The 15,000-nt window shown below is 46.0% G+C and overlaps 1 protein-coding gene across 3 annotated transcripts in view; it reads left to right on the top strand.

Annotated features, from left to right (window-relative positions):
* The window catches only part of LOC124025541 (sodium-dependent phosphate transport protein 2B-like), a 45,544-nt gene extending 31,032 nt beyond the window's left edge, over positions 1 to 14,512 (top strand). For all 3 annotated transcript variants that reach the window (XM_046338926.1, XM_046338924.1, XM_046338925.1), the window contains 4 exons: positions 10,642 to 10,758; positions 11,328 to 11,452; positions 11,855 to 12,055; positions 13,634 to 14,512. In XM_046338926.1, coding sequence (XP_046194882.1) covers positions 10,642 to 10,758; positions 11,328 to 11,452; positions 11,855 to 12,055; positions 13,634 to 13,978 — 788 coding nt within the window. In that variant the 3' untranslated portion in view covers positions 13,979 to 14,512. The remainder of the gene's footprint in view (positions 1 to 10,641; positions 10,759 to 11,327; positions 11,453 to 11,854; positions 12,056 to 13,633) is intronic.
* The last annotated feature ends 488 nt before the right edge of the window (positions 14,513 to 15,000 follow it).

Genomic DNA, 15,000 nt, shown 5'->3' with positions numbered 1-15,000 from the left:
AAACGCGCCAGTTATGTATAGTGACAAGTTATTATCCTGACTTTCACTAGCAACTTTCTAGTGGGGCGGCAGGGTAGCCTAGTGGTTAGAGTGTAGAGGTGGCAGGTAGCCTAGTGGTTAGAGTGTAGAGGTGGCAGGGTAGCCTAGTGGTTAGAGTGTAGAGGAGGCAGGATAGCCTAGTGGTTAGAGTGGAGAGGTGGCAGGTAGCCTAGTGGTTATAGTGTAGAGGCGGCAGGGTAGCCTAGTGGTTAGAGTGTAGAGGTGGCAGGGTAGCCTAGTGGTTAGAGTGTAGAGGTGGCAGGTAGCCTAGTGGTTAGAGTGTAGAGGCGGCAGGGTAGCCTAGTGGTTATAGTGTAGAGGTGGCAGGTAGCCTAGTGGTTAGAGTGTAGAGGTGGCAGGGTAGCGGCAGGGTAGCCTAGTGGTTAGAGTGTAGAGGTGGCAGGGTAGCCTAGTGGTTATAGTGTAGAGGCGGCAGGGTAGCCTAGTGGTTAGAGTGTAGAGGAGGCAGGGTAGCCTAGTGGTTAGAGTGTAGAGGTGGCAGGTAGCCTAGTGGTTAGAGTGTAGAGGAGGCAGGGTAGCCTAGTGGTTAGAGTGTAGAGGTGACAGGGTAGCCTAGTGGTTAGAGTGTAGCGGCAGGGTAGCCTAGTGGTTAGAGTGTAGAGGTGACAGGGTAGAGTGGTAGAGGAGGCAGGGTAGCCTAGTGGTTAGAGTGTAGAGGAGGAGTAGCCTAGTGGTTAGAGTGTAGAGGAGGTAGGGTAGCCTAGTGGTTAGAGTGTAGAGTGGGAGGTAGGGTAGCCTAGTGGTTAGAGTGTGGTTAGAGTGGTTAGAGTGTAGAGGTAGGGTGGCCTAGTGGTTAGAGTGTAGAGGAGGCAGGGTAGCCTAGTGGTTAGAGTGTAGAGGAGGCAGGGTAGCCTAGTGGTTAGAGTGTAGAGGAGGCAGGGTAGCCTAGTGGTTAGAGTGTAGAGGAGGCAGGGTGGCCTAGTGGTTAGAGTGTAGAGGAGGCAGGGTAGCCTAGTGGTTAGAGTGTAGAGGAGGCAGGGTAGCCTAGTAGTTAGAGTGTAGAGGCGGCAGGGTAGCCTAGTGGTTAGAGTGTAGAGGTGACAGGGTAGCCTAGTGGTTAGAGTGGAGGGGAGGTTAGAGTGGAGGGGTGGCAGGGTAGCCTAGTAGTTAGAGTGTAGAGGCGGCAGGGTAGCCTAGTGGTTAGAGCGTTGGACTAGGAACCGGAAGGATGCAAGTTCAAACCCCCGAGGTGACAAGGTACAAATCTGTCGTTCTGCCCCTGAACAAGGCAGTTAACCCCACTGTTTCCTGGTAGGCCGTCATTGAAAGTAAGAATTTGTTCTTAACTGACTTGCCTAGTTAAAATAAAGGTAAAATAAAAAATTGTTTTGTAGAATCTAAAGTTGTTAAATGTAACGTGAATAAGTAGTATTACTAAAAGAAGCTTTCATTTCAAACCCGACGTCCCGAGTCTTTACTTTGAAGATAGTTATTCTATTGTAGTAGTCAGTACGGTGAAGATAGTTATTCTATTGTAGTAGTCAGTACGGTGAAGATAGTTATTCTTTGAAGATAGTTATTCTATTTGTAGTAGTCAGTACGGTGAAGATAGTTATTCTATTGTAGTAGTCAGTACGGTGAAGATAGTTATTCTATTGTAGTAGTCAGTACGGTGAAGATAGTTATTCTATTGTAGTAGTCAGTACGGTGAAGATAGTTATTCTATTGTAGTAGTCAGTTATTCGGTGAAGATAGTTATTCTATTGTAGTAGTCAGTACGGTGAAGATAGTTATTCTATTGTAGTCAGTCAGTACGGTGAAGATAGTTATTCTATTGTAGTAGTCAGTACGGTGAAGATAGTTATTCTAGAGTAGTAGTCAGTAGTTATTCTATTGTAGTAGTGAAGATAGTTATTCTAGAGTAGTAGTCAGTAGTGAAGATAGTTATTCTAGAGTAGTAGTCAGTCGGTGAAGATAGTTATTCTATTGTAGTAGTCAGTACGGTGAAGATAGTTATTCTATTGTAGTAGTCAGTAGTAGTCAGTAGTCAGTACGGTGAAGATAGTTATTCTAGTAGTAGTCAGTACGGTGAAGATAGTTATTTATAGTAGTCAGTAGTAGTGAAGATAGTTATTCTAGAGTAGTAGTCAGTAGTAGTCAGTAGTCAGTAGTCAGTAGTAGTCAGTAGTCAGTAGTCAGTAGTTATAAGTAGACATTTGTTATTAGTCAGTAGTAGTCAGTAGTCAGTAGTCAGTAGTCAGTAGTCAGTAGTCAGTAGTAGTCAGTAGTCAGTAGTCAGTAGTTATTAGTTAGTAGTCAGTTCTAGTCAGTAGATATTAGTCCGTGGTAGTCGGTAGTTAGTAGTCATTAGTTATTAGTAGTCATTAGTCTGTAGTAGCCTGTAGTCATTGGTTAGTAGTAGTCATTAGTCTGTAGTAGTCTGTAGTCATTAGTCTGTAGTAGTCTGTAGTCATTGGTTAGTAGTAGCCTGTAGTCATTGGTTAGTAGTAGCCTGTAGTCATTAGTTATTAGTAGTCATTAGTCTGTAGTAGCCTGTAGTCATTGGTTAGTAGTAGTCATTAGTCTGTAGTAGTCTGTAGTCATTAGTCTGTAGTAGCCTGTAGTCATTAGTTATTAGTAGTTATTAGTAGTCATTAGTCTGTAGTAGCCTGTAGTCATTAGTCTGTAGTAGCCTGTAGTCATTAGTCTGTAGTAGCCTGTAGTCATTAGTTATTAGTAGTCATTAGTCTGTAGTAGTCAGTAGTCTGTAGTCATTAGTCAGTAGTAGTCAGTAGTCAGTAGTTATTAGTTAGTAGTCAGTTCTAGTCAGTAGATATTAGTCTGTGGTAGTCAGTAGTTAGTAGTCATTAGTTATTAGTAGTCATTAGTCTGTAGTAGCCTGTAGTCATTGGTTAGTAGTAGCCTGTAGTCATTGGTTAGTAGTAGCCTGTAGTCATTAGTTATTAGTAGTCATTAGTCTGTAGTAGCCTGTAGTCATTAGTTATTAGTAGTCATTAGTCTAGTAGTAGTCTGTAGTCATTAGTTAGTAGTAGTCAGTAGTCAGTAGTTATTAGTTAGTAGTCAGTTCTAGTCAGTAGATATTAGTCTGTGGTAGTCGGTAGTTAGTAGTCATTAGTTATTAGTAGTCATTAGTCTGTAGTAGCCTGTAGTCATTGGTTAGTAGTAGCCTGTAGTCATTAGTCTGTAGTAGCCTGTAGTCATTGATTAGTCTGTAGTAGCCTGTAGTCATTAGTTAGTTAGTGTAGTCATTAGTCTGTAGTAGCCTGTAGTCATTAGTTAGTAGTAGTCATTAGTCTTAGTAGCCTGTAGTCATTAGTTGTAGTAGCCTGTAGTCATTAGTTAGTAGTAGTCATTAGTCTGTAGTAGCCTGTAGTCATTGTAGTTAGTAGTAGCCTGTAGTCATTGGTTAGTCATTAGTCATTAGTCTGTAGTAGCCTGTAGTAGTTAGTAGTAGTCATTAGTCTGTAGTAGCCTGTAGTCATTAGTCTGTAGTAGCCTGTAGTCATTAGTTATTAGTAGTCATTAGTCTGTAGTAGCCTGTAGTCATTGGTTAGTAGTAGCCTGTAGTCATTAGTTAGTAGTAGTCATTAGTCTGTAGTAGCCTGTAGTCATTAGTCTGTAGTAGCCTGTAGTCATTGGTTAGTAGTAGCCTGTAGTCATTAGTCTGTAGTAGCCTGTAGTCATTAGTTATTAGTAGTCATTAGTCTGTAGTAGCCTGTAGTCATTGGTTAGTAGTAGCCTTAGTCATTAGTTATTAGTAGTCATTAGTCTGTAGTAGCCTGTAGTCATTAGTCTGTAGTAGCCTGTAGTCATTGGTTAGTAGTAGCCTGTAGTCATTAGTTATTAGTAGTCATTAGTCTGTAGTCATTGGTTAGTAGTAGCCTGTAGTCATTGGTTAGTAGTAGCCTGTAGTCATTAGTTATTAGTAGTCATTAGTCTGTAGTAGCCTGTAGTCATTAGTTAGTAGTAGTCATTAGTCTGTAGTAGCCTGTAGTCATTGGTTAGTAGTAGCCTGTAGTCATTAGTCTGTAGTAGCCTGTAGTCATTGGTTAGTAGTAGCCTGTAGTCATTAGTTATTAGTAGTCATTAGTCTGTAGTCATTGGTTAGTAGTAGCCTGTAGTCATTGGTTAGTAGTAGCCTGTAGTCATTAGTTATTAGTAGTCATTAGTCTGTAGTAGCCTGTAGTCATTGGTTAGTAGTAGCCTGTAGTCATTAGTTATTAGTAGTCATTAGTCTGTAGTAGCCTGTAGTCATTAGTCTGTAGTAGCCTGTAGTCATTGGTTAGTAGTAGCCTGTAGTCATTGGTTAGTAGTAGCCTGTAGTCATTGGTTAGTAGTAGCCTGTAGTCATTAGTTATTAGTAGTCATTAGTCTGTAGTACATTTACATTTAGTAGTCATTTAGTCAGTACGCTCTTATCCAGAGCGACTTAGTAGTCAGTCAGTCTGTAGTCAATAGTCTCTAGTTATTAGTCAGTAGTAGTCAGTAACCAGTTGGTAGTTGTCAGTAGTCAATAGTCAGTAGTCAGTATTAGTAGTCAGTGGTAGTCAGAATTTGGTAGTAGTAGTAGTAGTATTCGGTAGTCAGTAGTAGTCAGTAGTCGGTAGTCAGTAGTCAGTAGTCAGTAGTCAGTAGTCAGTAGTCAGTATTCAGTAGTCAGTAGTCAGTAGTCAGTAGTCAGTAGTCGGTAGTCAGTAGCAGTCAGTATTCGGTAGTCAGTAGTAGTCAGTATTCGGTAGTCAGTAGTAGTCAGTATTCGGTAGTCAGTAGTAGTCAGTATTCGGTAGTCAGTAGTAGTCAGTATTCGGTAGTCAGTAGTAGTAAGTATTAGGTAGTCAGTAGTAGTCAGTATTCAGTAGTCAGTAGTAGTCAGTATTAGGTAGTCAGTAGTAATCAGTATTTGGTAGTCAGTAGCAGTCAGTATTCAGTAGTCAGTATTCGGTAGTCAGTAGTCAGTATTAGGTAGTCAGTATTCAGTATTCAGGTAGTCAGTAGTAGTCAGTATTAGGTAGTCAGTAGTCAGTATTAGGTAGTCAGTATTCAGTATTCGGGAAATGTCAGTAGTAGTCAGTATTCAGTAGTCAGTATTAGGTAGTCAGTATTCAGTAGTCAGTATTAGGTAGTCAGTATTCGGTAGTCAGTAGTAGTCAGTATTTGGTAGTCAGTAGCAGTCAGTATTCGGTAGTCAGTAGTAGTCAGTATTAGGTAGTCAGTATTCAGTAGTCAGTATTCGGTAGTCAGTAGTCAGTATTCGGTAGTCAGTAGTAATCAGTATTTGGTAGTCAGTAGCAGTCAGTATTCGGTAGTCAGTAGCAGTCAGTATTCCCTGTCCACAACACACAACCATCTGATCCAGAGTGCTATAACCCTCCACCATCCCTGTCCACAACACACAACCGTCAGATAGACCTAAGCATTATTTTAATTCCGTTTTTTGATTCTATTTGCATTCATGTCAGAGCGGTTAGAGCACATATGTCAGAGTCAAGGCCCGCGGGCCACATCCGGCCCGCGAGAAGGTTTTTTACGGCCCCTGGGATGATCTTGATTTGTTATTAGAACCGGCCCGCAGACCGCAGCAAGCCGGCAGCCCGCAGATCTTTTACACGCACCAATACTACATTTCCCACAATGCAACGGTGACGCACCGAGCAGTAGGCTGCTTCATTTCAATATTTATTGGCACAGCAGTTGTCAGCATCACAGTAAAATTAACTTTCAGATACCCATCAAAAATGGCAAAACGGAAGGTGGACACTGAGAACCGGGGGTTTCAAACAAGGTGGGAGTCGGAGTATTTGTTCACGGAGGTAGCTGGAAAACCTGTGTGTCTTCTGTGTGGAGAAAGTGTGGCGGTACTGAAAGAGTATAATCTGAGACGACATTATGAAACGAAACACGCGGACAAAAACAAGAATATGGACATGGAACAAAGGCTACAAAAGGCAGAGGAATTAAAACGAGGCCTCAAATCTCGACAGGCTCTGTTCAAAAAAGCCAAATCACAAGGCCAGGCTGCTGTCAAGGCCAGTTTTATTTTGGCAGAAGAGATCGCTAAATCAGCCCGGCCATTTACGGAGGGGGATTTCATCAAAAACTGCATGATTAAAGTTTGTGACGAAGTTTGCCCAGAAAAAAGGCAACTCTTTTTAAATGTGAGTCTGAGCAGAAACACCATTGCCCAGAGAGTAGACCAGTTGTCCATCAATCTAAAAGAGCAGCTTGTGAAAAAGGGAAAAGATTTCATTGCATATTCCTTGGCTGTGGATGAGAGCACCGACATTTCTGACATTGCCCAGTTGTCAATTTTCATCCGCGGAGTGGACTCCAGCCTAAGCGTGACAGAGGAGTTTTTGGCTTTACGTCCTATGCATGGCACAACTACGGGGCATGATTTGTATGAAGAGGTGTCAAGATGTGTAAATGAGATGGAGCTGCCTTGGGAAAAACTCGTGGGTTTGACAACCGACGGAGCACCTGCGATGTGTGGACACAGGAGCGGACTGGTGGCGAAGATACGGGAAAAGATGCAAGAGGAAAACGCGACAGGTGAGCTGACAGCTTATCATTGTATCATACACCAGGAAGCGTTGTGCGGTAAAGCCTTGAAAATGGAGCATGTAATGAGCATCATCACGCGCACAGTTAACTTTATCAGAGCCAAAGGTTTGAATCACCGCCAGTTCAAGGCATTTCTGACGGAGTTAGAAACGGAGCATGGTGATTTGCCTTATCACACAGAGGTGCGATGGCTAAGCCAGGGAAAGGTGCTTCAAAGATGTTTCGAGCTTCGTGAGGAGATTTGTCTGTTCTTGGACAGCAAAGGGAAAGACACAACACAACTCCGAGACGAAATGTTTCTGTGTGAAATGGCTTTTCTGTGTGACATTACGAGTCATCTGAATGCAATGAACTTGCAGCTGCAGGGTCGGGATCGTGTCATCTCTGATATGTACAGTACAGTGAAGGCATTTAAAACCAAACTGACTCTGTGGGAGACGCAGATGCGGAAAGAAAATTTGAGCCACTTTCCCAGCTGCCAGACCATGAAAGAGAAGCTCTCTACCAGTGCGTTCCCGAGCGCACAGTTGGCTGATAAAATAGGTATGCTTGCCGCTGACTTTCGACGCCGATTTGCTGACTTTGAAGCACAAAAAAGCAGGTTGGAACTGCTCGGTAACCCATTTGCTGTTGACGTGGAAAGCTCACCACCAAACCTCCAAATGGAGTTGATTGACCTCCAATGCAATGATGCACTGAGGGCAAAATATGCGGCAGTGGGTGCTGCGGAGTTCGCCCGTTTCCTCCCGACACAATGCCCCAGCTGCGCATCCAGGCTGCTCAAACGTTGTCTATGTTTGGCAGCACATACCTGTGTGAACAACTGTTTTCTTTGATGAACTTGAACAAAACATCACACAGAAGTCGACTTACTGCTGAACACCTCCACTCAATTCTGAGGATTTCCTCAGCTCAGAGCCTGACCCCGAACATTGATGAACTTGTGGAAAAGATGGGACACCACCAAGTATCACCCTCAACCTCAAACAAGTGAACATTACTGTGCAATCACATATTTAGAGTTTTTACTCAGTTCAAGTTTAAAAGTTAAAGTTTAATATTTGTTTTCACTGCATGTTACTTCTCCTTAAACAAAGTGTTGTTTTTGATTAATAGATTTTTGCACTTTATTTTATTGTATTTCAATCCAATTATATTTTAAAAATATTTCAGTTGAGTGGATGATAGAAAATTGCTATTATTGTTTTTTTCTTTGAAGTAAATTTAGCCCACTTTTGCTAAAATAGAAAATATAGGCTACTGATGGTGCCTTGAATACCGGTTTCTTTCATTTAATGTTCATGTTATGGGGATTTTTATATAAAGGAAATTTGTCTTTTGTGTCTGTTGAAAATTAAAGATTACTGACAGAGCCATAAGAAAATATTGCTTTATTTATCTGATCATATTGGAATATATTTGTTAGGTTTTCAGTAGGTTCAATTAGGTTCACTAGACTATATGCGTCATTTAAAAAAATTTCAATGAACATTCGAACAGTCCGGCCCTCGGCTTGTAGCTAAATTTTTTATTTGGCCCTCCGTCCATTTGACTTTGACACCCCTGGGTTAGAGGGACAGTAGATCCCTGAGTACCAGGCCATTAGGACCTGTTGGAGGGACAGTAGAGCCCTGAGTACCAGGCCATTAGGACCTGTTGGAGGGACAGCAGAGCCCTGAGTACCAGGCCATTAGGACCTGATGGAGGGACAATAGAGCCCTGAGTACCAGGCCATTAGGACCTGATGGAGGGACAATAGAGCCCTGAGTACCAGGCCATTAGAACCTGATGGAGGGACAGTAGAGCCCTCAGTACCAGGCCATTAGGACCTGTTGGAGGGACAGTAGAGCCCTGAGTACCAGGCCATTAGGACCTGATGGAGGGACAGCAGAGCCCTGAGTACCAGGCCATTAGGACCTGATGGAGTGACAGTGAGCCAATACCAGGAGCAAACTGATGGAGGGTAGCCAGGCCAGGCCATTAGGACCTGATGGAGGGACAGTAGAGCCCTGAGTACCAGGCCATAGGACCAGATGGAGGGACAATAGACCAGGCCATTAGCAAACTGATGGAGGGACAATAGAGCCCTGAGTACCAGGCCATTAGGACCAGATGGAGGGACAGTAGAGCCCTGAGTACCAGGCCATTAGGACCAGATGGAGGGACAATAGAGCCCTAAGTACCAGGCCATTAGCAAACTGATGGAGGGACAGTAGAGCCCTGAGTACCAGGCCATTAGGACCAGATGGAGGGACAGTAGAGCCCTGAGTACCAGGCCATTAGGACCAGATGGAGGGACAATAGAGCCCTAAGTACCAGGCCATTAGCAAACTGATGGAGGGACAGCAGAGCCCTGAGTACCAGGCCATTAGGACCAGATGGAGGGACAATAGAGCCCTGAGTACCAGGCCATTAGGACCTGATGGAGGGACAATAGAGCCCTGAGTACCAGGCCATTAGGACCTGATGGAGGGACAATAGAGCCCTGAGTACCAGGCCACCTGATAGTAGACCTACCAGGATGGAGGGACAGTAGAGCCCTGAGTACCAGGCCATTAGGACCTGATGGAGGGACAGCAGAGGGTACCAGGCCATTAGGACCTGAGACAATAGAGCCTGAGTACCAGGCCATTAGGACCTGATGGAGGAGCCATGTGTACCAGGCCATTAGCAAACTGATGGAGGGACAATAGAGCCATGAGTACCAGGCCATTAGGACCTGATGGAGGGACAGTAGAGCCCTGAGTACCAGGCCATTAGGACCTGATGGAGGGACAATAGAGCCCTGAGTACCAGGCCATTAGCAAACTGATGGAGGGACAGTAGAGCCCTGAGTACCAGGCCATTAGGACCAGATGGAGGGACAGTAGAGCCCTGAGTACCAGGCCATTAGGACCAGATGGAGGGACAATAGAGCCCTAAGTACCAGGCCATTAGCAAACTGATGGAGGGACAGCAGAGCCCTGAGTACCAGGCCATTAGACCAGATGGAGGGACAGTAGAGCCCTGAGTACCAGGGCCATTAGTACCAGGCCATTAGGACCAGATGGAGGGACAGATGGAGGGACCAGATGGAGGGACAGTAGAGCCCTGAGTACCAGACCATTAGGACCTGATGGAGGGACAATAGAGCCCTGAGTACCAGGCCATTAGGACCTGATGGAGGGACCAGATGAGTACCAGGCCATTAGGACCTGATGGAGGGACAGTAGAGCCCTGAGTACCAGGCCATTAGGACCAGATGGAGGGACAATAGAGCCCTGAGTACCAGGCCATTAGGACCTGATGGAGGGACAATAGAGCCCTGAGTACCAGGCCATTAGCAAACTGATGGAGGGACAGCAGAGCCCTGAGTACCAGGCCATTAGGACCAGATGGAGGGACAGTAGAGCCCTGAGTACCAGGCCATTAGGACCAGATGGAGGGACAGTAGAGCCCTGAGTACCAGGCCATTAGGACCTGATGGAGGGACAGCAGAGCCCTGAGTACCAGGCCATTAGGACCAGATGGAGGGACAGTAGAGCCCTGAGTACCAGGCCATTAGGACCAGATGGAGGGACAGTAGAGCCCTGAGTACCAGGCCATTAGGACCTGATGGAGGGACAGCAGAGCCCTGAGTACCAGGCCATTAGGACCTGATGGAGGGACAGCAGAGCCCTGAGTACCAGGCCATTAACTAACTGATGGAGGGACAGTAGAGCCCTGAGTACCAGACCATTAACTAACTGATGATACCTATCCAATCAATCCTAACGTAGAGCCACAGAAATAGAATGTACAACACAACATTGACTTTGACATTGACTGGGAATATCTGTTCTAGTGATTCTATGTCTATGAGTAGATACTAGCCTAATTGCTCAGAAATTACAGGATAGGTTCCCCCAAATATGTCCGCAAGACATATTTCACTTTTTATTTAACCAGGAAAACCCTTGAGGTTAGAAACCTATTTAGTAAAGGTACCAGGACATACAGTATGCACAGACCGTCATGCTCACAGGGATGTAGAAAGGATTATTTGTGTGTGTGTGTGTGTGTGTGTGTGTATATGTGTAGATTTCCCGTTCCCCTTCGGCTGGGTGACTGGTTACATCGCCATCCTGGTCGGAGCTGGAATGACCTTCATCGTCCAGAGTAGTTCTGTCTTCACCTCCGCTATCACTCCACTCGTTGGTGAGTCTCCCTCCCTCCCTCCCTCCCTCCCTCCCTCCCTCCCTCCCTCCCTCCCTCCCTCCCTCCCTCCCTCCCTCCCTCCCTCCCTCCCTCCCTCCCTCCCTCCCTCCCTCCCTCCCTCCCCTCTCTTCCTCCTCTCCTCCTCCTCTCCTCTTCTCTTCTCCCCTCCCCTTCTCTTCTTCCTCTCCTCTTCTCTTCTTGCTCTTCTCTTCTTCCTCTCCTCTCCTCTTCTTCCTCTCCTCTCCTCTTCTCCTTCTCTCCTCTCCTCTTCTCCTCCTCTCCTCCTCCCTTCCTCTCTTCTCTCCTCCCCTCCCCTCCTATTCTCCTCTCCTCTTCTCCTTCTCTCCTCTCCTCTTCTCCTCCTCTCCTCCTCCCTTCCTCTCTTCTCCTCTCCTCTCCTCTCCTCCTATTCTCCTCTCTATGGTAAATGTATCTACAGGTTATGTCATGTGTATGTGTATGGTAAGTGTTCCCCTCGTGTGTAGGTATTGGTGTGATCAGCATCGAGAGGGCGTACCTACAGGTTATGTCATGTGTATGTGTATGGTAAGTCTTCCCCTCGTGTGTAGGTATTGGTGTGATCAGCATCGAGAGGGCGTACCCTCTGTCGCTAGGGGCCAACATCGGCACGACGACCACGGCTATACTGGCAGCCATGGCAGCACCTGGAGACACACTGGCCAACGCTCTGCAGGTCAGACACACACACACACGCACGCACGCGCGCACGCACGCACGCACGCACGCACGCACGCACGCACGCACGCACACACACACACACACACACACACACACACACACACACACACACACACACACACACACAGACGCGCACGCACGCACGCACGCACACACACACACACACACACACACACACACACACACACACACACACACACACACACACACACACACACACACACACACACACACACACACACACACACACACACACACACACACACACACACACACACCCTACCACATAGCAAGGCAGCAACACATGATCTTAATGGCCTGGTACTCAGGGCTCTACTGTCCCTCCATCCATTCCCCAGATCAGGGCTCTACACTCATCCCTCCCTCCCTTCCCCAGATCGCTCTGATTCACTTCGTCTTCAACGTGTCTGGTATCATCTTGTGGTATCCAATCCCTTTCACCCGTATCCCCATCCGATTGGCTAAGGCCCTGGGTGACATCACGGCAGAGTATCGCTGGTTCGCCGGCGTCTACATCATTTCCTGCTTCTTTCTCCTGCCCCTCTTCGTCTTCGGCCTATCGATGGCCGGCTGGAAGGTGAGTGATTGGTTGATTGGTGGATGGATGGGTGGAGAGATGGATTGATGGAGGGGTGGTTGGAAGGGTGATTGATTGACTGACTGAGTGATTGATAGTCGATGAGTGAGTGGTTGATTGATTTTAAAAAATGTATTTTTACTTAACCTTTATTTAACAACAGGCAAGTCAGTAGACGGCCAAAAGGCAAAAGGCCTCCTGTGGGGAGGGGGGCTGGGATGAAAAATACAAATAAAACATCAAATATATATATATAGGCAGCAACACATGACAACATAGCAAGGCAGCAACACATGACAACATAGCAAGGCAGCAACACATGATAACATAGCAAGGCAGCAACACATGACAACATAGCAAGGCAGCAACACATGACAACATAGCAAGGCAGCAACACATGACAACATAGCAAGGCAGCAACACATGACAACATATCAAGGCAGCAACACATGACAACATAGCAAGGCAACAACACATGACAACATAGCAAGTCAGCAACATGATAACATAGCAAGGCAGCAACATGACAACATAGCAAGGCAGCAACATGACAACAGCAAGGCAGCAACATGACAACATAGCAAGGCAGCAACACATGACAACATAGCCAAGGCAGCAACACATGACAACATAGCAAGTCAGCAACATGACAACATAGCAAGGCAGCAACATGACAACATAGCAAGGCAGCAACACATGACAACATAGCAAGCAGCAGCAACATACATGACAACATAGCAAGGCAGCAACACATGACAACATAGCAAGGCAGCAACACATGACAACATAGCAAGGCAACACCACATGACAACATAGCAAGGCAACACCACATGACAACACAGCTAGGTAGCAACACATCATGGTAGCAGCACAAAACATGGTACAAACATTATTGGGCACAGACAACAGCACAAAGGGAAAGAAGGTAGAGACAACAATACATCACACCGAGCTGCCATAACTGTCAGTAAGAGTGTCCATGATTGAGTCTTTGAATGAAGAGATTGAGATAAAACTGTCCAGTTTGAGTGTTTGTTGCAGCTCGTTCCAGTCGCTAGCTGCAGTGAACTGAAAAGACGAGGGATATGTGTGCTTTGGGGACCTTTAACAGCATGTGACTGGCAGAACGGGTGGAGGATGAGGGCTGCAGTAGATATCTCAGATATGGGGGGAGTGAGGCCTAAGAGGGTTTTATGAATAAGCATCAACCAGTGGGTCTTGCGACAGGTATACAGAGATGACCAGTTAACAGAGGAGTATAGAGTGCAGTGATGTGTCCTATAAGAAGCATTGGTGGCAAATCTGATGGCCGAATGGTAAAGAACATCTAGCTGCTCGAGAGCACCTTGACCTGACGATGTATAAATTACATCTCCGTAATCTAGCATGGGTAGGATGGTCATCTGAATCAGGGTTAGTTTGGCAGATTAGTTTGGATTGGTCATTTGATTGAAAGGAAGCCTCTCTCCCTGTCAACTCCACTAAGTCCACCTGTAAAACTGTTCTTCCTGCTGGGACCGCGTGGTCGCCGTGGTAGCAGCCAAATAACCTGTAAAACTGTTTTTCTTCTCTCGCCAGGTGCTGGTTGGTGTGGGCGTTCCCATAGTGGCCTTGTTGATCATCATCATTATAGTGAACGTGCTCCAGGCACGGCTACCCAGCTGTCTCCCCACGGTACTGCACTCCTGGGACTTCCTGCCTCTCTGGGCCCACTCCTTAGAACCCTGGGACCGCGTGGTCGCCGTGGTAGCCGCCAAATGCTGCTGCTGCTGCAAGTGTTGCCAGACCGGACTGGAGGAGGAGGAGAAAGGAGGAGGAGGGCATTTCCTGGAGATGTACGACAACCCTGCCATAATGAACGGTGTTGACTGGGGAGAAAAGAGGGAGGACAAAGAGGATGTCTTGAAAGCAACGCAGCTTTGATGCGCCGCGACACTTCGTAACCGCTTCGTATAGGCATTATAACCTGTCTATAATGTGATTATGGTCTTATGACTCTTCTATAACATGGTTATAAAGGTGCTATGTAGGGTTACAAAATTACAAGAACTATTCCAAAATTCCCTGCTTTGTTTTCCGAGAAATCCTGGTTAGAGGATTCCCAGATTTCCTGGTTATGTCCTCGTAATTCCAGGAATCTTCTAAACAGGATTTCTGGGGGGCAGGACATTTGGGGGAAATTACCGCAATTTTGCAACAATAGTCCTATGTCATGTCCTATGTCATGCCCTATGTCATGCTTATGAGATGTTAAACGGTGTTATGTCATATTCCTAGATATCAGTCCGGAGCTACGACCTAGCAGCTCGTAAAAATGGTCGCATATGAACAACGTACTAATAATAATAATAATGGATTGGATTTATATCGCGCCCTCTCTCTACCAACTGAGGGATTCAAAGCGTTTTACATAGTAAAGGGTGAAACTCACCTCATCCACCACCAAGGTGTGGGTGATGCACCATTTTGTGCCAGAACGCTCATCACATCATTTCACCTCATCCACCACCATTTTGCAGCCATTTTGTGCCAGATCGATCATCACATCATTTCACCTCTCAACCACCAATGTGTGGGTGATGCACGGCAGCCATTTTGTGCCAGATCGATCATCACATCATTTCACCTCTCAACCACCAATGTGTGGGTGATGCACGGCAGCCATTTTGTGCCAGAACGCTCATCACATCATTTCACCTCATCCACCACCAAGGTCTGGGTGGTGCACGGCAGCCATTTTGTGCCAGAACGCTCATCACATCATTTCACCTCATCCACCACCAATGTGTGGGTGATGCACCAGCAGCCATTTTGTGCCAGAACGCTCATCACATCATTTCACCTCTCAACCACCAATGTGTGGGTGATGCACGGCAGCCATTTTGTGCCAGAACGCTCATCACATCATTTCACCTCATCCACCACCAAGGTCTGGGTGGTGCACG

Source organism: Oncorhynchus gorbuscha, unplaced genomic scaffold, assembly GCF_021184085.1.
Source record: "Oncorhynchus gorbuscha isolate QuinsamMale2020 ecotype Even-year unplaced genomic scaffold, OgorEven_v1.0 Un_scaffold_2278, whole genome shotgun sequence".
Lineage (NCBI taxonomy): Eukaryota > Metazoa > Chordata > Actinopteri > Salmoniformes > Salmonidae > Oncorhynchus > Oncorhynchus gorbuscha.
This window is presented reverse-complemented; position numbering and strand designations above follow the sequence as displayed.